We start from the raw sequence: 23,304 nt of genomic DNA, 5'->3' as shown, positions 1-23,304 counted from the left end.
TAGTCCAACCCCCTGCTCAAAGCAGGACCAATCCCCAACTAAATCATCCCAGCCAGGGCTTTGTCAAGCCTGACCTTAAAAACTTCTAAGGAAGGAGATTCCACCACCTCCCTAGGTAACGCATTCCAGTGCTTCACCACCCTCCTAGTGAAAAAGTTGTTTTTTGCTAATATCCAACCTAAACCTTCCCCACTGCAACTTGAGACCATTACTCCTTGTTCTGTCATCTACCACCACTGAGAACAGTCTAGATCTATCCTCTTTGGAACCCCCTTTCAGGTAGTTGAAAGCAGCAATCAAACCACCCTCATTCTTCTCTTCCGCAGACTAAACAATCCCAGTTCCCTCAGCCTCTCCTCCATAAGTCATGTGTTCCAGTCCCCTAATCATTTTTGTTGCCCTCCGCTGGACTCTTTCCAATTTTTCCACACCCTTCTTGTAGTGTGGGACCCAAAACTGGACACACTACTCCACATGAGGCCTCACCAATGTCTAATAGAGGGGAATGATCACGTCCCTCGATCTGCTGGCAATGCCCCTACTTATACATCCCAAAATGCCATTGGCCTTCTTGGCAACAAGGGCACACTGTTGACTCATATCCAGCTTCTCGTCCACTGTAACCCCTAGGTCCTTTTCTGCAGAACTGCTGCCGAGCCATTCGGTTCCTAGTCTGTAGCGGTGCATGGGATTCTTCCGTCCTAAGTGCAGGACTCTGCACTTGTCCGTGTTGAACCTCATCAGATTTCTTTTGGCCCAGTCCTCTAATTTGTCTAGGGCCCTCTGTATCCTATCCCTACCCTCCAGCGTATCTACCTCTCCTCCAAGTTTAGTGTCATCTGCAAACTTGCTGAGGGTGCAATCCACACCATCTTCCAGATCATTTATGAAGATACTGAACAAAACCGGCCTCAAGACCGACCCTTGGGGCACTCCACTTGATACCGGCTGCCAACTAGACATGGAGCCATTGATCACTACCCGTTGAGCCTGACAATCTAGCCAGCTTTCTATCCACCTTATAGTCCATTCATCCAGCCAATACTACTTTAACTTGCTGGCAAGAATACTGTGAGAGACTGTGTCAAAAGCTTTGCTAAAGTCAAGGAACAACACGTCCACTGCTTTCCCCTCATCCACAGAGCCAGTTACCTCGTCATAGAAGGCAATTAGATTAGTCAGGCATGACTTGCCCTTGGTGAATCCATGCTGACTCTTCCTGATCACTTTCCTCTCCTCTAAGTGCTTCAGAATTGATTCCTTGAGGACCTGCTCCATGATTTTTCCAGGGACTGAGGTGAGGCTGACTGGCCTGTAGTTCCCAGGATCCTCCTTCTTCCCTTTTTTAAAGATGGGCACTACATTAGCCTTTTTCCAGTCGTCGGGGGCTTCCCCCGATCGCCATGAGTTTTCAAAGATACTGGCCAATGGCTCTGCAATCACATCCGCCAACTCCTTTAGCACTCTCGGATGTAGCGCATCTGGCCCCATGAACTTGTGCTCATCCAGCTTTTCTAAATAGTCCCAAACCACTTCTTTCTCCATGGAGGGCTGGTCACCTCCTCCCCATGCTGTGCTGCCCAGTGCAGCAGTCTGGGAGCTGACCTTTGTTCATGAAGACAGAGGCAAAAAAAGCATTGAGTACATTAGCTTTTTCCACATCCTCTGTCACTAGGTTGCCTCCCTCACTCAGTAAGGGGCCCACACTTTCCTTGACTTTCTTCTTGTTGCTAACATACCTGAAGAACCCCTTCTTGTTACTCTTAACATTTCTTGCTAACAGCAATTCCAGGTGTGATTTGGCCTTCCTGATTTCACTCCTGCATGCCCAAGCGATATTTTTATACTCTTCCCTGGTCATTTGTCCAGTCTTCCACTTCTTGTAAACTTTTTTTTTGTGTTTAAGATCAGCAAGGATTTCACTGTTAAGCCAAGCTGGTCACCTGCCATATTTACTATTTTCTACACATCGGGATGGTTTGTCCCTGTAACCTCAATAAGGATTCTTTAAAATACAGCCAGCTCTCCTGGACTCTTTTCCCCTCATGTTATTCTCCCAGGGGATCCTGCCCATCAGTTCCCTGAGGGAGTCAAAGTCTGCTTTTCTGAAGTCCAGGGTCCGTATTCTGCTGCTCTGCTTTCTTCCCTGTGTCAGGATCCTGAACTTGACCATCTCATGGTCACTGCCTCCCAAGTTCCCATCCACTTACGCTTCCCCTCCTGATTCTTCCCGGTTTGTGAGCAGCAGGTCAAGAAGAGCTCTGCCCCAGTTGGTTCCTCTAGCACTTGCACCAGGAAATTGTCCCCTACACTTTCCAAAAACTTCCTGGATTGTCTGTGCACCGCTGTATTGCTCTCCCAGCAGATATCAGGGTGATTTGAAGTCTCCCATGAGAACCAGGCCTGAATCTAGTAACTTCCGTTAGTTGCCGGAAGAAAGCCTCATTTGCCTCATCCCCCTGGTCCGGTGGTCTATAGCAGACTCCCACCATGACATCACCCTTGTTGCTCACGCTTCTAAACTTAATCCAGAGACTCTCAGGTTTTTCTACAGTTTCATACTTGAGCTCTGAGCAGTCATACTGCTCCCTTACATACAATGCAACCAACCTTTTCTACCCTGCCTGTCCTTCCTGAACAGTTTATATCCATCCATGATAGTGCTTCAGTCATGTGAGTTATCTCACCAAGTCTCTGTTATTCCAATCACATCATAATTCCTTGACTGTGGCAGGACTTCCAGTTCTCCCTGCTTGTTTCCCAGGCTTCTTGCATTTGTGTATTGGCACTTGAGATAACCCGCTGATCGCCCCTCTTTCTCAGTATGAGACAGGAGCCCGCCCCTCTCGCGCGCTCCTGCTCGTGCTTCCTCTTGGTATCCCACTTCCCCACTTACCTTTGGCTTATATGGTGCCTTCTGTTCCCCCCCAGTGGGCACGGTTCCCCTAGTGTGAACTCCAGAGACCTAACTTTCAGGCCATTGTTCACAAACAGGTACAGGAGAGAGAAGTTTCACCTGTCATATTATTCTAGGTCCCTGCATTTTGCTCCTTTAAAATCTCTAGTACTTCCTCCAGTATAAAGTTGCATTTGCAGGATAATGCTGCCACCACTAGGAGGTACAGTGACAGGGCGGTAATGACCCAAGGACCAGCAATCATGAGATGATATTAATCCTTGCAGTGGCGATCCCGGTGAAGGATGAGGCATCACTGCAATTTCTCTTTGTAGCAGGCAAACTGCAAATTTTGTTCCCTGAAATTATATGTAAAAAAGATGTAAATATTGATGGCTTTGAAATTTCTCTAATTCAGCAAGAGTTAAGTAGCCTGAGTGTGCAAACTGAAGAAGTGGAGGGGTTTACATTTTTTTTTGTAACAGCCTGTATGTGTATGCTATTAAATTAGGAAATGGAAATGAAACTATTAATAAGCTAGCAAAAGGACCTGTTTTTCTCCCCTGTAGAAGAACAGTTCTCTTGTTTCTGTCTTTTGGATGACAGAGAGACATAAAAATGAAGTATTAATGCCTCTTTAGTAATGTAAGATTCCATGACACTTCTCAGAAGAGATATGGTGTTGATTCCAATGATATGGCCAAATTCCAGCTAAAGTACTCTGCCTACCTAATTTCCTGCAATAGTTTCAGCTGATATAAAAATATTCTTTACATTCTTTACAGAATGTTACAGTCTTACCCTATTAATCAGTTGTCACAGAAGTTGTATTTTACTGGTGGATGAAACAATCTCTGTGTGTAACTTGTATATCGGTTTAAAGGTCAAACTCTGCTCTCCATTACATTCATTGGGTGCAATCTTGTCAGTTGTAGATGACTACATAGGCTGCTCTTTGCAAAAGCAGGACAGTGATAACAAAATGATCCAGCAATGGTATTCCTGGAAGAGAATCAACAAGGAGGATCCCACTTAAGGAAGTGGCATAAAATGAGCAAAAGAAGCAAAGACAGGTCTTTTTAAGTCCGTAACAATCTTTATGGGCCGAGCCCTGTAAAAACTTGTGCATGTGAAGAACTACTGATTAATGTCCCATTGACATTATAGTAGCTATTTATATGAGTGAAGCTACTCATGTATGTAAGTGTTTGCAGGTTCAAGCCTTGATTTTGTAAATGGTTCCTAGATGCTACAGGGTTGGGAGCATTAGGAATGCATACATAGGTGGACAGAGGTCAGAAAGGGATGCAAATAAATCATCATACCAGAGCTGGCAGTTGCTTTCTGTACGAGCTTTTTTTAGCTAGTTCAGGAGAACCCCAAAGCAATTACAAATGTAGGGCAAATTCTGTTCAATCGCATCTTTTGTTCCAAAATATGTGTTTTATATGCAGTTTTTCAGAATAATAAAAATAATCCCATTTCTAACTAACTGCACAGTGGTTGCATGATGTGTACCTCTATGTCTAACCTGCCTTTTGTCTTTCCTAAAAAGTTGCTCTAGTTTCTCCCCTTTGGCTCTAAACAGCCTAGACCTCTCACGTTACCTGCCCAATTGTACATATATCACTCTGATAAAATATTAGCTATTTAGGTACATACTACAAATAACCAGTGTGTCATGTTTTTCATGAATAGATTGTTATTAGTATAAAATTTTGTAATTTTATAAAATGGCTGCTGAGATGTAAATCATCTACTTCCACCTGATTAAAAAGAAACCAGTCATTTGCCAAATCAGCTTCAATTAACTGCATTAGAGCCATGATGAGATGATCATATTTCTTCCTGAAGCCAGGGAAGAAACTAAGTATTCAAGGTCGATATGCATGCCAGTGCCTCAGGATAGGTTTTGTCACTGTAGCTTAACATAGCTCAACTTCTCTTAAAGTGGACAATTTGAAAAGTTTGTGCAGCAAGCTTATATCATTGACGGTGGCATTTGTCAGTGTGAAATCCCGCTAGACGCATGGGAAGGGCTGTCATCTTTATTGAAGCTATTTTGTATGCTTGTTTAGAGCTTCAGGCTGAAAGAAGAAGAGCAAGTTGGGTTATCATAGTGTCTGCCTAGGAATAAATAATATGAATGCTTCTAAGTTTTCAGAAGAGGAACTTCTTTAGCATTTCTTCTTTAGCATTTACTCCATCTATATTCAGACTGATCTTGCTCTGTGTTTCAGTATAAACAGTCAGAGCTTTGTGAAAGTATGGATGTTGTCATACTAACATATATATGAGAAGGTACATTTAAAAAAAGCTGATTGAGAAATCTAAGTTCTTTTATCTTCTTTCTTTTCACAGTGGTTCCACCTGGGAGTCCTGGACCTATTACACGACATGAGTCGTATGATAGCTTAGCGTCTGACCATAGTGGTCAAGAGGATGAAGAATGGCTTTCCCAGGTATGGGTTTTGGGTTTGGGGGGGTGGGCAGTTCTATATCTAGTTCTGAAGAGAAATGCATCCTATCCAGTACAAGTGAATTCCAAAGCTTTATTTTTTAAAAAAAAAAAAACCATGTTAAAGACCACAATACAGCGATATAACGTGTAAACCTAATTTCAATCTTGACCTAAGTGGAATCAGTTTGATGGTCTCAGTGAATTCCTAGTGGATAGGTGTCCATGTTTTAACCTGCATAAACAAAGCCTCCATCCTGTTCGTCCTAATTACATCCTTGGCAATCTCTGCATGGATCAGGAAGGACTGAATTGGTCGTGGAGAATTATCTGCCTTCCCCAACCCTGCAGACGTTGTCCCTTTTGGTCACGGTTAAACAAGGTTAGTATGGCAAAGTGAGACTACTCTGTTGTGACTTATGCTATACTTATTCTGCCCTAACATAAGGCTGGAGGGTTAGTTGACTAAAGCATTTCTTTTTCTCTCTGACCGCCAGTCACCATCTTTCTCCAGCCCTAAATCTGTTCAGCTGTTGCTGAATACAGACTAATGCACATAAAATGTAAACTTTCAAAAGTAATTGCCCCTTGACTTAGCTACTGACTTCTGAGTTAATGTTTCCCTCTGTAACAATAGATTACATGTTGCAAGAGTGAATGTTTCTGTTGTCTGAGGTGTTATCAACTGTTAAAGAGGAAAGTCAGATCTCTGGACTCAGGATTTGGCCAATAAGTGGAGACAGAATCAATTTTCAAATAATTTGGTGTAAACTATACATGTATTTGTAATTTTGGAATGCATTCTGTACAGTTGGGACCATAAACATTTGAAACAAATTTAAACAAACAGAAAGCAAATTTCTTTTTAAAACCTTTCTAGGTCATCTTTAAGTCATAACACTGAAAAATAAAGATTGAGGAATATGATGTAATATCTTTATAATTCAGTTATTTTTAATGTATTGTCTAATGATTTATAAACTCTGTTATAGAATATCCTCATTTAAGACTGGAAGGTTAGTTAACTATAGTACTTTATGATGATCTCAATATGAATGAACTATTTTGCATACTAAGCCAAACCTCTACATTTTTACTCAGGGAATATTCTCATTACATTCAGTGGGCGTTTTCCCTTAGTAAGAACAGGGTAAGGATTTCATGATTTGACTCAATGCAAAACTTCAGCTTATAAACACAGGATATAAATAATAAAGTGAAATTCCATTTCTGTAATTCTTTTAAGATTGACCTTTGAAATTTATTTTTGTAAGGGTTAAAAACGATGAAAAATAACTTAATGTAGGAAAACAATTATCCAGCACTTTAAGAATTCATCCTGACAGGCAGCCTGAATTTTCTTCAGTTTGGATACATTACTATGTAGATGTCGTACTTCCAGTGCTTCTGTCCAGCTTTCACATTTTAATTTGGCACTATTTCAGATATATTGCATTGCCTCATGGATATGTTGAGGATCTGCTACATCCAGTGACTTTTAAACCATATCTAGAAAATTCCTCAAATAAGATTGCAGTCCTGCAGTAGGTCTACACAGGTGTATACATCTGTGTCTCAGGAGCCCCAGTGACTGTAGGGATCCATTCACAGGGATCCAATTACAAAACCGTGGCCTAAGATTTCAGTTTTGGTTTCATATTGATATGTCAGACCCGGTGAAGTTGCTATCTTGCTATCTTGTCACAGCATAAAGACAAACGGTGAAATCCTAGCCCCATTGATGTCAATGTGAGTTTTGCCATTGATTTCAATGGTGCCAGGATGTCATCCAGAGTTTTTAATAGTTTTCCAAATACTGTAACTACAATGCAAATGTTATATCATAATCCACCTTCCAACATCATTTAGTTACTTTACAACTTAGCTCACACTACTTGTTGGGTTATTCTTCAGTGTAGCAGGTGGCTCACAGAGCAAGAATAAAGTGGACATATAGCATATAGGATTGTGTGTTGCTAATAAAAGGATAATTCAAAGTAGTAATAGGAACACAGCTCTACTCAAGTCTGGTCATAAATACTCTGTAATAGAACAGCAAGTATATTTTATATGAAAAAAATTCCCAAATGAGGTTTCTTATTACACAAAAAGAGAAATCAGGAAGTACACCAAGGATGCTTCGTTTTTGCTAAGTGAAAAGAGTGATGATATCTCTTTTGAACATGAAGATCGTAGCTTTCTCTAAGCAAGCCACTTTAGATTAAGCCCAAAGAGCATGTATGTTTTTCAAAATTAAAGTGTTGTTATCAACAGTAACAGCATGCAGTGAAAAAACACTGCCCTTCACTTCAACTTTTCAATTAGAACAGTGGGTAATGTGTGCTGTCAGTGTGAAGTAGATACAATATGTTTGTCCTGCACACAACAGGAGAGTGAATAGGAACATCTGGCCATAGCCTCGCTAAAATTTCAAAGGCATCTGTTTACCTCTCGGCTCTGTGACACTGATGGTTTCAAGCTTAAAATATACAGAATGCTTTATCTGTGGCCTAATTTACATTTCTGCATAAAAGCTACTTAAATTATAAACCTCTACAGTCAATCGGAGTTACTCCAAGATAAATGGAAATATGGAGGTAGTACTACACAGACTATGCTTTTGTCCTCCCAGGCTTGCAAATAATTGCCTTGGAACAATATTTTTTAAGCCTTTAAAATTATCTTGTTTAAAAATCAGAAGTTGCCTAAAGCACAGAAATTTGATAATAGTTAGAGAAAACTGTAAGATGCTAAGCAGGAAGGCACATCTATATGTAACAAAACTACCAAAAGATGTCTTCAGGGTACTGCATTCTATTTGTTTGTGGAGTCATTTATTGGTTTAATAAAAAATGGTAGGAATTTAGTAGGTTATTTGATTTTGTGCTTTTGAAAATACCTGTTCATCAAAGTTTAAAAATCAGAACTCTAACAGGAAAAGAAAACATAGAAAGAAAACTCTAACAGGAAAAGAAAAGTGTCTTTGCATATGCTGTTATTCTTAACTATGTCTTAATGGTCCTGTACTCATGGCTGGGTTGGCCTGTTCATTCTAAGGGTCTACTTTCACAATTACATAACTTTTCAAAACAAAAATTACTAATTGAAATTCTCATGCTAGTTTGCATTCTTAGAGATCACTTTGTTAAAGTGTTTGAAAAAATTGATGATCATCTGGTTTTGAGGTGTCAGTATGAAAAAAAGGCATTTTTCACATGCCCAAAAATATTTTGCATGCTCTTTCCTGTTTTGGTTACTGAAAATGATCTATTCTGTAAGATTCAGACAGGCCATGGATTTAGTTTCCCATTAAGAGCAAGTATCTTTTAATTCAAGGAAGAAATTTGTTTAAAGTTATTTGCAAACATCAGAAATTTGCATTTTCTATACTCTCCTCTCCGTTTTAAAGTATGTATGGAAGTATGGGCCTCAGGTTATGTATATATGCACTACTACATGGAACATAAACCCTTTTGCTTTTGTTTAAATGGTCAGACTTTCAACTGAATGCATATATGTTAAACGTTTAGCTGCCTTGCTAAAGAAAGTGTATTGTAGATACGTGGTTGTATTGTATATATGTGGTAATGTGTGTATGTCTGGAGCTATATGATCTATTACAAATGATGTTGTTTTTCGGCAAGATGGTCTCTGCCAGCAGTAGCTTCAGAAATGCCACAGTAATTATCAACTTTGTTTTGAAATACAATTCACACTTTATACATGTGAATAAGTGCTTTTTACAGTGTGAACTTTCAGAATGATGCACTGAACAAAATTGTAACAGCTTGCTCTTAAAGAGAGGTCTCCCTTTCCTGGTCAGGATTAAAGTTGTTGACAAAGATGTATGGAGGAAGGTTTTCAGTTGCTTCACTTGGTCTAGGTGGACAAAGACTGAACTATGTTCTTCTGTTGTTGTCGCCAAAAATTCTAAACTGTTAATTTTGTAGCTATGGAATTCATTTTGCAATGGTAAGATCAAGGTAAAATCTTGGTCATATGAAATGACAGTCATGGTGAATGTCATGGGCTCCAGAACAATGTAAGAAGATTCAGAGATTTTGTCTCCTAGAAATTTTTATAAAATTGAAATTATCAAGAGAAGTTGTTTTCTGATCTTGAGCAACACATTGGGCTTAATTTTCAAAGTCAGATGGCTTAGTAACATTTCTGACTCCCGCATATAGCTGCTCAGATTAGAACGTAGGTTTAAAATAGGAATTCGGGTGCCTAAGTGCCCATATGAACATCCAGATACAAGGTTTGGACACGATGTGTAGGAGCCCAGATTTGAAAATTTGATTCACTGTAGATTTTTTTTTATTTTGAAGGGTTAAAATGCTGTTAATTTCTAAAATAGTTTAACCCAGAATCCAGTTTAGGTTCTACACTCATTTAATTCCTGATCATTGGCTGAATCCTTCAAGGGGCAGAGTGTCTCCTTGTCCATTTCTGAGTGCCTTTATCTCCCAATGACACCACGGAACTGAGGGTTCTCAAAGCTTTGTAGGAGGCCCTTTATAGGATCAGATCTTATATAAGCAAAGCCATTCTGTATTTTTCTCTGTTGAAATGTCTTCTAAGGAAATGGAGCAAAATGCCTGTCTCTGGTTTGGTTGCCCTGGGATTCTAGAGGCTCATGAGATTGAGGGAATTTCTCAATATAGTGTACAATATTCTTCTAGGTTGAAATAGTGACTCACACTGGACCTCACAGACGCCTATGGATGGGCCCCCAGTTCCAGTTCAAAACGATTCATCCCTCAGGTCAAACAACGGTCATTTCATCCAGTTCTTCTGTGCTGCAGTCACATGGTCCAAGTGACACCCCACAGCCTCTTCTGGACTTTGATACAGATGACCTTGATCTCAACAGTCTCAGGTAACAATAAAATTAATTGTACAAGAATGTTTCTTAGTTATTTACACACAGATTAGCCAATTGCTCAAATAAATTCTTCCATGTAAATTAATATCAAGCTTGTTTGGATCAGATGCTTAGACTATCACATGCCTTGTTAATAATAAAAATTCATCTATGACAAAGTGATGATCAGAATTTCTATCCAAATGTCTTTAGTGGTCGCCTAGATTCCCTTCTGTTGCCACTTCTTGCCTGAATAACAATGGAATATGTGCAAAGTCCAGTTGTCTTGTTCTGTTGCACTTAAGCTCTAAAATGTTCAGTGCTTCATTGCCTTTCACAGTTTCTGCATTGCTTAGCAACTTCATTTGCTATAACATGACTAGGAGCATCAGGGTGTAGATTTATAGCCTGCTGACTATAAAGGGATCAGTGTGTTGGAACACTGAGTAAATTACTGGAATGTCTTTTTTCCCCCTTTTCCATCTTCTTTTCTTTCCTTGTTCAGTGTATTATGTAAAATTCTGGTACTAGATTTGAACCTAGAGATGCCTCGAAAACCTTTTCCCTCATGTATGATTTTTTTTGTCATTGGCAAAATCACATTATATGATGGAAGTGCGTTTTTATCTGCCTCTTTGACAACAGCAAGAACATCTCATTACAACAAAACAAAAGTCGCTTCTTGAGTTGGTTCGTGACTTCTGTTTCTTCTTAAAGAGTAACTCGTATCCTTGCCTTTTTTCGATTTACTTCATATGGGTTTGCTTTGTTTTCCTCCATTCTTATTTTTAAGATTTCCTAACATTATTAACCACTTTCTGGGAGCAGCTGACTTCCTTGTAATGTGTCAGCAGTTGCTAATAGATTATCAGAAGGTGTCAGAGTGAGACCTAGTACAGTTAATCTCCTGAAAATGGGTATAATAAAAGAACCAAGTAGTTCATCTCAATATGTTTCCCCAAAACTTTCAGATGTTAGTTGTTCTCAGTTTCATTAATTTAAAGTTATCAATCTTTGAATGTGGGCTTTCTGGGGGGAGGTTGTTAGTATTTATTGGTAGCCAGTGATTTTTTAAAAGTGCCATATTCGTCATAAATTTCTGCTTCCCCTATGATAGCTAGAAAGAGTTAGCAAGCTTAACAAGTCTACATCTTTCAGAGCCAACAGATGATTCTGGAACCTAAAGTTTCATGGTATTGGCTCTCTGGGATTTAGACCGTACTCCATCTCCCACGAATAAAACAGTGCAAGTGTGGAAGATGATCAACCCTGCTGAAAATTATGCAAACTCTCCTGGGCCCTGAACTTGATGTGAATAATCTTTACTCGTGAGTAGGCCCGTTGCCTTCAATTACATTGCCCCCTGTGTAAGGATATTCCGAATTGGACTCTTAATGTGTATACCTGGCTTTCTATGGTTCTTTGGAACCCAGCCAGCTGATATCCAGATGCTGGATATTTAAATAATTATATATATATAAAAATCATTGATTAAATGAAGAAAGATGTATGCTGGCAGGAGAGTTGGTAATTAAAAACATAACCTTTCCCTCCTCACACAAACCAGTTTTGCCTGCCAAGCCAAAGGACTTGTACCATACCTGTGGGCAATAAGGGGAATTTGTGGAGCTAGGGTTTTCTTTTTTCTTTGTGGCTTTCTAAGAGCTCTAATCTTAAGAAAAAGTATGGAGATACTTAATTTTCATGAAATTTATCATCCATTGATTGCATCCACACACCAGTGGAAAATAAAAGCTTTCAACGCTTGGTTGATTTTGGAATAAATAGTTCTTTAATTGATTGGACTTGTTCAGTTTTCTTGATTTAAGAACGGCCTTAATGAGCAGTGATTTTGACACAGGCGACACATGTGATTTTAAATTTTAGGATTCAGCCTGTTCGCTCTGAACCAGTTAGCATGCCAGGATCATCACGTCCGATTTCTGATCGGAGAGGAGTTTCAGCGGTGATCGATGCTACCTCAGGTAGAAAACAAGTGTGTTGATTTCATGTTTTGATTGACATTAATGGCATTTGTCAAACTTTTATTTATTTGCTTAGTAACGTGTTGTTACTAATCAAAGCCATATATTTAAAGAGCTGTCAAAATTTTCAGATCTACTGTAGGGTCTGTGCTATCTTATATTTAATTAACTTGTATTGAAAGCTACCAGGGTGATGACTCATTTTGCCTTTAATCATTTGAATGTGAAGTAGCAGTACTGATATCAAATCTAAATACAATGTATGTGTTCAATTTACTTAAACAGAATATCAAAGTGCCTGATCTAAAGAAAGAGAAGGTTTGTCAGGGCTAACACAGGAATACTTTTATTAGTGAAAGCATAAACTTTTATTAGTGAAAGCATAAAGTTTATCATTACACTAATAATCTCTATCAGGGTTATAAATTACCTACCAATGAAAAATATCCTTGTATATATTAGCAATGTCTGTCAGTGAACACTGCCTATCAGATAAACTAATCAATGTTTCTTTAGCAGGAATATTTTTCACTGACTCTTTTTGCAATGGAGAACAACTTTAAATAAACCATGATTATTTCAATATCAGCATAATAATATATGTACTATAAAGTTTTCTGCCCTTGTTTCGTAGTGCCATGGTATGCTAAGTATAAAGAAACAAGGGCAATGGGGTTTTATATAGAATGTGAAGGTTCCACACAGCAGGATTTTGTCAAATAAAATCTCTCACAAGTAGAATTATTAAACACACAGCATTAGTCAAACAGTCGAGTCAGAGAGGATTTTAATCTTTAGCGATTTGAAAATCCCTAGAGACTGCTGATTGGATTGAGGTTTAAACTGTAAAAGGAAACTGCAGCACATAAAGAAACTGATTTGTGAAGGGTGTTTTAAAGAGAGTTAAAATGAAAGCTCCTGTTCCGGACTCTGTTTGCTATAGATATAAATTCTGAATCCAAGATACTACTTTTGTGTGCCAGATCTATTTATTTTGGTGTCTCTTTCTAGATCCGTGTTTATAATTAAGTGTAGCAATTACACTCACACTCCATAGTTAAGGTTATGTCATCACTGACATTATAAATTCCTATTTTCAGAAATTTTAAAGTTGTTAAATTAACTCTGCTTGAAACTAGGCAGACATCTGGGACTGCGTCCTGGGAATATTTTTAATAAATGTATATGAAATATTGAGAAAATTGTCTTGGCTATATATATATACTTCGCTATACAAGTATCCAAAATGATGCGTTTTTGTAGTAGTTCATCTGAAAAATGTCATCGTTTAAAAATAAAATTTAACAGATTTAGATCATAATGGTAATCTCGGTCAGTATATTTGAAATTTTGAAAACCAAATTATTAATGCTTTAGGCTATTCCACCCTACAAATCCAACCATGGCAGCTGTTCAGCATATTTAGGGGCATTTTCAGGGTGGCTAGAACAATACAAATAAGGAACTGTGACCTAAGTCCTTAGCTAATCTGTAACATGATTCTATAACCAAGTTGTTCCATCTACACTACCGACAATAAACCATGCAAGCAGATGACTACCTCTCTGTGCAAAATAACCCTCTTCTGTAGTGTAGATGGGACCTTTATATAAAGGGGCTCATATGCATGTGATGAAGCTTTTTTTGGTAATGCTTTTAACATGTGTGTCCACATTAAAATTAGTATATATTGTTATAAGTCTAAAATATAGTTCTCGTACAACAATGCAGTTTTGTTACAAAACTTAATAAGTTTCTTACAAACAATGCATGGATTTTGCCAGTGGCATGCTGATAGCAATATTTTATTTAAATCCACTTCCAAACAGTTTGGATTATGCATTGATTTTTGATTCAGAGACTTTAACCTCTATTTGAAGCCTTTGTATTGGCTGAGCCCTGGTTCTTTCCCATGCAGAAACTCTTTAGTACAGATAGGTGTGCCAGATTACATTTGATGGTTTAGTGATGTGGCCTCTCCTAAAGGGTTAAGGAAATGCAACAAAATGCATGCACTTTTTCTCAAGGTTTCATTCTGCACTTGAAACGGAGTCCAGCAGATGAGAGACAGACTATTTAGCACTCATTTTCTCTTCCGCTAATCTTTTCATTTTAAAAAAAATGCTTAATGGATGTGTGCAGCAAATTATATTAAACTCAGTTTTGAATGTAAGGATTTTATTTTAAATACCATTCTTGAGCTGCATTACATTTTTGTCTTCAAAAGTCCAGTACTATAAATATTCTTATTTCCTGCTGATATTACCAAGGCACGTCCTAAATGGCTTACATTCTTTATGAAAACAAGTTTATTGGAAAATACCTTTTTAGGTTTGAAAGGGTTTTTTTTTTAAGTAGGTCATAAATTTTTTATTACCTAACCTGAACCAGGAAGTGATTCTTCAGTTCTGACCCATACATTTGAGTCTGTTGCACTTTATGAAGATGCTTATCTGACTGTTTGATTGCCTGTTGCTTAGAGATGTGACCAGTGTGGCGCCCTTCTTATCAAGTGCTATCACTTGGTCTTGCCATCAAAAGATTGCAAGTACAGTTTATCATCTTTGATTATTCTTGCAGCACATTTAATAGCTCACACACACTCAATCTTACCCACCAACCCCTTGCTGGTGACAGCTCTGTCTTTGTGTTTAAAACAACAACAGTGTACATATTTTTATTATGATAACTTTTATAGCTATGTCAACAAAACCATGCTATCATGTAATATGTTCTGGTACAGAGGATTTAAAATAATTCTTAATTTTAAAAATTATAGGCCACTTGCAGTTATGTAAATCAGGAAGATCTCTAATGAGAGCCAGGGAGTTATACCAGAATAAAATCAAAATTACAGAATATAGAATCAGGCCCATTTCTGTAAAAAAATAAAAAAAAAAAAAAAAATAAAAAAAAAATTCTAATTATTATGTTAGACAGAATTTAGTAAATTATATTTAAATTAAGGAAGGGCTGTTTTTAACAGTAAAGATTGGAGGTAGGTTTTGTTGGTTTTCTTTAATGAAAATGACTTTATTTGCTCAATTTATACTTAAATCCTTTTTATCGGTTAACATTTTGATAAAGAGTTACCTTGGGTAAAGTTAAACATTAGGGTTTACCTTTTGGTAAAGCATAAATGATTTTTGTTTGTTTTGGGGTGGTTGGGTTTTTTTTTTTGTTTGTTTGTTTGTTTTTTTGGTTTTTTTTTTTTTGCTCTATACAACCAAATTTGCATGCATGTGTTGATTTCCGTCCCTAATGTTGACACATGTTCAGTTGCTGCAACCTGATGAGGATGTTTTGTTTCCGAGTTACTTGTTTCTCTACTCTGAGAAGATTCTGGGTATTGGTGATTATGGAGAGCTATCCCCAGGCTACATGTGCACAAAGAGCAGACCAAATACTGCCTGTATCTTGGAGTAACTCCTTATTGCGGAAATCTGATTTACGTGAATATACATAGCAGTCTAGGTACTGAATTTGGGGAGGTGCATAAATACTCCTGTTTGTTATCATCTTCTGTTATAGAGGCCCTAATTCGTGCATCAGGTTATATTGTGCACAAGGACCTCTCTCAAAAATCATTTATTGCAACCTGCCCCTACCAGAAAAGCTTGTATAAAATGTATATATTGCCTATTCTACAAATACATTAGAAACAAGAGGAAGACTAAGGACAGGGTAGGACTGTCACTCAATGAAGGGGGAAAAACAATAACAGAAAATGTGGAAATGGCAGAGGTGCTTAATGACTTCTTTGTTTTGGTTTTCACCAAGAAGGTTGGTGGTGATTGGATGGCTAACATAATGAATACCAGTGAAAATGAAGTAGGATCAGAAGAGGCTAAAATAGGGAAAGAACAAGTTAAAAATTACTTAGACAAATTAGAGGTCTTCAAATCACCAGAGCCTGATGAAATGCATTCTAGAATACTCAAGGAGCTGATGGAGGAGATATCTGAACCATTGGCAAGTATCTTTGAAAAGTCATAGAAGATGAAAGAGATTCCAGAAGACTGGAAAACGGTAAATATAGTGCCCATCCATAAAAAGGGAAATAAGGACAACCCAGGGAATTACAGACCAGTCAACTTAACTTCTGTACCCAGAAAGTTAATAGAGCAAATAATTAAGTAATCAATTTGAAAACATCTAGAAGATAATAAGGTGATAAGTAACAGTCAGCATGGATTTGTCAAGAACAAAACATGTCAAACCAACCTGATAGCTTTCCTTGAGAGAGTAACAAGCTTTGTGGATAGGGGGCAAGTGGTAGACATGATGTATCTTGACTTTAGTAAGGCTTTTGATACTATCTCGCATGACTTTCTCATAAACAAACTAGATGGAGCTACTATAAGGTGTGTTGGAAAATCATTCCTAGAGAGTAGTTATCAGTGGTTCACAGTCATGCTGGAAGAACATAATGAGTGGGGTCCTGCAGGGATCAGTTCTGGGTCTGGTTCTGTTCAATATCTCCATCAGTGATTTAGATAATGGCATAGAGAGTACACTTATAAAGTTTGCGGATGATATCAAGCTGGGAGGGGTTGATTAAATTCAAAATGATCTGGACAAACTGGAGAACTGGTCTGAAGTAAATAGGATGAAATTCAATAAGGACAAATGCAAAGTACTCCATTTAGGAAGGAACAATTAGTTGCACACATACAAAATTGGAAATGACTGCCTATGGAGGAGTACTGCAGAAAGGGATCTGGGGGTCATAGTGGACCACAAGCTAAATATTAGTCAACAGTGTAACGCTGTCGCAAAAAAAGCGAACATCATTCTGGGTTGTATTAGCAGGAGTGTTGTAAGCAAGCATTCTTACAACTACAGTACCCACCTGCTGAAGTGAAGAAACAGATTGACAGAGCCAGAAGAGTACCCAGAAGTCACCTACTACTGGACAGGCCCAACAAAGAAAATAACAGAATTCCACTAGCCATCACCTTCAGCCCCCAACTAAAACCTCTCCAATCTATCATCAAGGATCTACAACCTATCCTGAAGGACGACCCATCACTCTCACAGATCTTGGGAGACAGGCCAGTCCTTGCTTACAGACAGCCCCTCAACCTGAAGCAAATACTCACCAGCAATCACACACCACACAACAGAACCACTAACCCAGGAACCTATCCTTGCAACAAAGCCCGTTGCCAACTGTGTCTACATATCTATTCAGGGGACACCATCATAGTGCCTAATCACATCAGCCGCACTATCAGAGGCTCATTCACCTGCGCATCTACCAATGTGATATATGTCATCATGTGCCAGCAATGCCCCTCTGCCATGTACATTGGTCAAACTGGACAGTCTCTACGTAAAAGAATAAATGGACACAAATCAGACGTCAAGAATTATAACATTCAAAAACCAGCCAGAGAACACTTCAATCTCTTTGGTCACTCGATTACAGACCTAAAAGTTGCAATTCTTCAACAAAAAACTTCAAAAACAGACTCCAATGAGAGACTACTGAATTGGAATTAATTTGCAAACTGGACAGCATTAAATGAGGCTTGAATAGAGACTGGGAGTGGATGGGTAATTACACAAAGTAAAACTATTTCCCCATGTTTATTTCCCCCCCCAACCTCCCACTGTTCCTCAGACGTTCTTGTCAACTGCTGGAAATGGCCCACCTTGATTATCACTACAAAAGGTTTTTCTCCCCTCCTCCCCCCCCCCCCCCCGCACTCTCCTGCTGGTAATAGTTCACCTTAAGTGATTACTCTGGTTACAGTGTGTATGGTAACACCATTGTTTCATGTTCTCTATGTATATAAATCTCCCCACTATATTTTCTGCTGAATGCATCCGATGAAGTGAGCCGTAGCTCACAAAAGCTTATGCTCAAATAAATTTGTTAGTCTGTAAGGTGCCACAAGTACTCCTTTTCTTTTTGCAAATACAGACTAACACGGCTGCTACTCTGAAAAAAGACATGAGAAGTAATTATTCCATTCTACTCTGCACTGATTAGGCCTCAACTGGAGTATTGTGTGCAGTTCTGGGCATCACATTTCAAGAAGGATGTGGACAAATTGGAGAGAGTCCAGAGAAGAGCAACTAAAATAATTAAAAGTCTAGAAAACATGACCTATGAGGGAAGATTGAAAAAAATGGGTTAGTTTAGTCTGGAGAAGAGAAGCCTGAGAGGGGACATAACAGTTTTCAAGTACGTAAAAGGCTGTTACAAGGAGGAGGGAGAAAAATTGTTTTTCCAAACCTCTGAGGACTAGAAGCAATGGACTTCAGTTGCTGCAAGGGAGGTTTAGGGTGGACATTAGGAAAAATTCCTAACTGTCAGGGTGGTTAAGCGCTCACAAGATCCCTTTCAGTCCTGTGATTTTATGATTCGAGCCATAAAACTCTTAAGTATGTCCATGCTGCTGTCCCTCAGTCTGTGCTCAGTCTATATTTTTCAGTGTACCACCTTTGCTGGACGTTGGCTAAGCATGTAGCACAAAGTGATTTCCATGGACTCCTGGGTGTGGGGGTTAGAGTTGTTGTGGGGTGTACGGTATGAATCCCCAAGCTATGATTCAGCATGGAGCAGACCCAGGGGAACTGATGAATGCGGGGCTAATGAATTACAAAGAGCTTCGACAATTTCATTTGATAGTTTGTAAATAGAGTGAAAGAGAGCTTGCCCGCTGCACAAGTAGAATATGCAGACCTACATCTCTATAGCATCAGCTGTGTGGTCACCATATTATTGTGAATGTTTACTGTGAAATATAAACATCACAGCTAGTCCATATCAATACCATATAGTGAAAGGAACCTTGTCCAATGTCTACATTCAAAGATGTTCAGAGCTTAATATCTGCTATTTAGGAGTTCCATTTTCAAAAGTGACTTAGGCACTAGGACCCTAAGTGCCATCGACTTTCAGTTAGACTTAACCTGCTAAATGCCTACATCGTTTTTGAAAATGGAACTTAGACTTCTAAGTAACTCAGATGCTTTTGAAAATTTTACCCTTAGTTTGCAGGTAATATTTCAGAACTGATAGCTGAACCAGGAGGCAATACTATACATGATCCTCATAACATAATTAGATTACAATTAAATAGACGTAAGAATTTTAAAATATCTTAAAATTAAACCCATAGATGAACAACTTTGCCAGTATTGTTTTTCTAAGCAATGCCATAATTTATATACCTATAAGTGAATGAATGCTCTATTTTAGAAAATTCCTAATGGACTGGATAGAAGTAAATGAAATAAATCACACTGAATGAAGGTAAATAAGAGATTCTTTGATGCAAGTGATAACGTCAGAAGAGTACTTTAGTAATAGCACACTAAATATATCAAGAAATATTTCATAGAACCAACTATAATAAAATGGATATTTTGTGTAAGGATATTATTTTGATTACTAAGATGTTTATATTAATATTTTGTCCTAGAGTATAATGTTATAATGGAACAACTTTGATTCTCTGAAAAAATATTATTGTAAAAAAACTAAAATGAACAAAGGTGAAGATTATGCGAGTCAAATGTAAAGGTACAGTATATCAGTAGGATTATTATCTAAGTGCAGATGTGAATGGTTTTATTTCTTCTTTTGCATTTCAGTATTTTTTTAGATCAATGAGGGATATAAACTTTATTTACATTTTAACTGTATCTTTAAATATACGAAAAATGTCTTCAGTAAGATGTCCCTTATATTTGTCCCTGAATGCACATATACTACTCACATCCATTGGGGGAGAATATCCCTTTAAGGATTTAAATGTGCTATAATTCCAGGTTGACAGTGACAAACATTCAAAATCAGTGATAAGACTTTAAAAAGAGTAGAATTTAGCCCAAATTTTAACAGATTGCATAGAAGTGTTCAGGGGTATACAGCAACAGATATTAATATAGCCTTGTTCAATTAAAAAATAAATATAGACTTAAAGAAAACAATATTTTTTCTCAAATAAAACTGATTGTTTTAAAATTTACCTATGGGCCATGAAACAATTTTGTTGCATTGCCACTTGAGCAACAAAATGGTGACAAAAGAAAGCCATTGACATATTACAACCGGCTAAGTCATTCTTTCTTCCTCCCCCTCCCACCCCCCCGATGAAGTAAGTGAAAACTTTATACATATGATCTTTTATTATTCATACAAACACCACTGAGGTAAGGACTACATGGCAAACTTGTACTGTCCAGCAATACTCTCCCTTGGAATTTAATAAACGCCTCTGTTGTCACACCTTAAAACATCCAAGCTCTTTTCTGTTGTGTGTGATCAAATACCATACACCTAGGAGTGTTTCTTTGGAGCAGCAGAGATCAGTTACTCAGGTAGTAAAGATGTGTGAATGCAGCTGGCAGATGAAGTAACCAACATTATGAATTCCCATTCTGTCCCTCTTGCCAGAGGCAATAGCTGACAGGCCTGAGCGGTCATTGGTTTCCTGTTACTGGCGTTGATAGGACCTGAGGAATCTTGGCGTCATAGATACTTAAGCTGTCCCCCTGCATGAGTGGAGACGGCCAGTGCTGGAGGGTCCTTGTTGCACAGAGATGTAATCAATATGGTCTGGAATCCTTGACCTGAATCTGTAATTACCTGGATGGTATAAAGGTAGTTTGTTGTTACCAGATAGTGATTGCATTCAGGTCCTCTTTTTCTGGTGCTGATCTGTGAAGCAGGGGGAGGATTTGGCCCTTGTTCAGTTCTCCACAGTAATCAAGAGGTTTTAATAATGGTCCTAACACAAGCCATTCTTATAAGGGACATCACCTGTTCAGTGCCAAGGAAAACAGGAACCCAGCAGCGCACGTTTTGCAGTTTTTTTTACCTTCTGTCGCTTCATTAAAAGGGTTGCCTGGGCTGTAAATTCCAGCTCTTTGAAGTAATACCTGTTAGAACAAATGGTAGTAGCAGAATAGCTATTTTAATACGTGTTTTAGTATGTTGTTGTTTCTTAAGAATTTTACTATATTTATAGAAAAAGTAATAATTTGTGGGGTCTGATCAGTTTAGTTTTTTGGTTTACTGAAATGTGCTTTTAAAGAACTGAGGGCTTTTGTGTTAGAGTTGTGCAGTGTAGAATGGGGATGCTTAAAAAGGAGATTTTAAACTTGATGTAGTTGATTCAGTTGGAAAAATGTAAACTGATGATTTTTAAAGACAGCCGTAAGTCAGAACTGACTGCAGTGGGTTCGGAGATGCCAGTGCAATATACATGATTACTCCTAGGAACAGCTATGCCCTATAGACTATGGAGATGTGCAGAGAAATTAAAATGACTTGACACTGTTGATTGGGCACTTGGTGCTGGATCATTGCGTGGCTTGGGAAAGACGCAGCTGCAGGGATGCATGTAGTAACGTTAATGTCTTGCAACTCCTGGTGGGTGTTACTCTAGGCAGAAATATAGAAGGAATAAATTGACAGACAGGACTTGGGTAGAGTGGGTAAATGAGAGATTAAAAAAATTGTTATATACTGATTTATTTTTTGCCTTTCTAAAAAAAATTATGGATGTCGTGCTTGTGGAAGGCAAAGGACTAAAAGCTCTGGGGACTGAAGGCCACTTCTTAGCAGACCAATGGGATTCAGCTGTACCGGTTTCCAGTGCACGTTGCCCTTCAGCTATGTGAAAAGGGAAAGACTCGGTCTTTATGGGACATAAGGTAGTTACTCTCTATGCCCACTTACGACTGGCCTTTCTACTGAGACTGCCAACAAATTAATGAATTCATCTCATTCATCTGTGACAGTTGTTCTTTGAGATGTAGGCACTACTCAACTAGAAAACGCTGTGAGATTACTAGATAGTTTCAAGTAGACAAGTGAAAAAATAGATGGCCACAACTTTTGGATACTACTTACCTGGGACAGATTTGGACTGATAATCTAAAGTGGAAAAACTCCATATCACAGGATGAATCACCTGAGCCATTCAGTTCCCAGAATACTAATCATCTTGCTCTCTTGTTTTTGTTAGCATCTGGTAGGCATTATTCTTCAAGAATGTATTCTGCTCATTTCACCTACTGCAATAGAGTATGAACATGTATTTTCTAGACAGAGAGAGTACATAGCTCTTTTACACCTTTGTGAATCAAGAGCAAATGGCAGAGCCTCTTTTGTGAACAAAGGACTGCCACACATGGGGCGGGGGAGGGAACCGCTCCTGGACAATAGAGCTTGTGATACTTATGGAGGCAGGAGAAGTCTGAAGTTCCTTTTACATTTCCTTTCTGGGTATTTTGAGGCCCATTAACTGGTAAAATATATAAATCATATAGACAGTGAGATTTGAAAAAAGTCTTTGATTCAGTTATTAGCAGCTTGAATAGGGCCCTCCATAGGTAATGTCATGTTAGTCCCATGGCTATAAATGTTTACATATGCAGCTCACCTTCTCTGAATTAAAGTAGATTTAAAGACTGTAGAATATTGATTTCCTCACCTTCTGTAATTGAATAGATAAATCAAACTAACTAAATCCAGAACAATTATGTTTCCATACTGTGTGTATTCTGCTGATGTTTTCTAAGTAAATAATTGGGTGGGTAGCACACAAAAAGGTACAGAGAACTTGCTTACAAGGGGCATTTTTATATGTTCTTCTAACTGTTATAAAATAAAATAAATGTATTTCCAGACCTAGAGTATTGTGAAACGTGTTTTTTCTTCAATTGTTTTGTTTACCAATTCTTAGAAGACCTGGGAGCAGACGTACAGCATAGGACTTTCATACATGAAAGTCCCATAGACATACATACATGTGCAATATTGTACAATTAATCATCTTGATCATCTTTCCTGCTATCCCATATCTTGTCATACTTACCAATTATATTCACGCTAATATTGCCTCACTCTGCGCTACCAAAACACATTCAAACTTTGTACCATGGCTTTATTATAGTAAGAGTGATATTGTTCCCTTAAAAAGCTCTTTAGTTGAACTGACGAATGTTTTTAGAAAGCAAGTTTTATGTTTTATTTTCCAGTACCTTGAAATAACTTTTTTAAAATCCCATAATACATTGTTCTCTGTTCCCAAAACAGACATTATCATAGCAATAATAATTGATTTCCAGTTTA

General features: G+C 38.1%; 1 protein-coding gene across 10 annotated transcripts in view; it reads left to right on the top strand.

The window, feature by feature from the left end:
* BCAS3 (BCAS3 microtubule associated cell migration factor) overlaps nt 1-23,304 on the top strand; it is a 492,153-nt gene that overhangs the window by 216,082 nt on the left and 252,767 nt on the right. For all 10 annotated transcript variants that reach the window (XR_006276226.1, XM_038375370.2, XM_038375366.2 and 7 more), the window contains 3 exons: nt 5,258-5,358; nt 10,040-10,236; nt 12,109-12,206. Coding sequence is in view for 9 of the 10 variants with exons in the window: in XM_038375370.2 (XP_038231298.1) it covers nt 5,258-5,358; nt 10,040-10,236; nt 12,109-12,206 (396 nt within the window). In the remaining variant the exon portion in view is untranslated. The remainder of the gene's footprint in view (nt 1-5,257; nt 5,359-10,039; nt 10,237-12,108; nt 12,207-23,304) is intronic.

The sequence above is a fragment of the Dermochelys coriacea genome, chromosome 17, assembly GCF_009764565.3.
Source record: "Dermochelys coriacea isolate rDerCor1 chromosome 17, rDerCor1.pri.v4, whole genome shotgun sequence".
Taxonomy (NCBI): domain Eukaryota; kingdom Metazoa; phylum Chordata; order Testudines; family Dermochelyidae; genus Dermochelys; species Dermochelys coriacea.
Note: the sequence above shows the minus strand (reverse complement) of the source record. Positions and strands in the feature narration are given on the sequence as shown.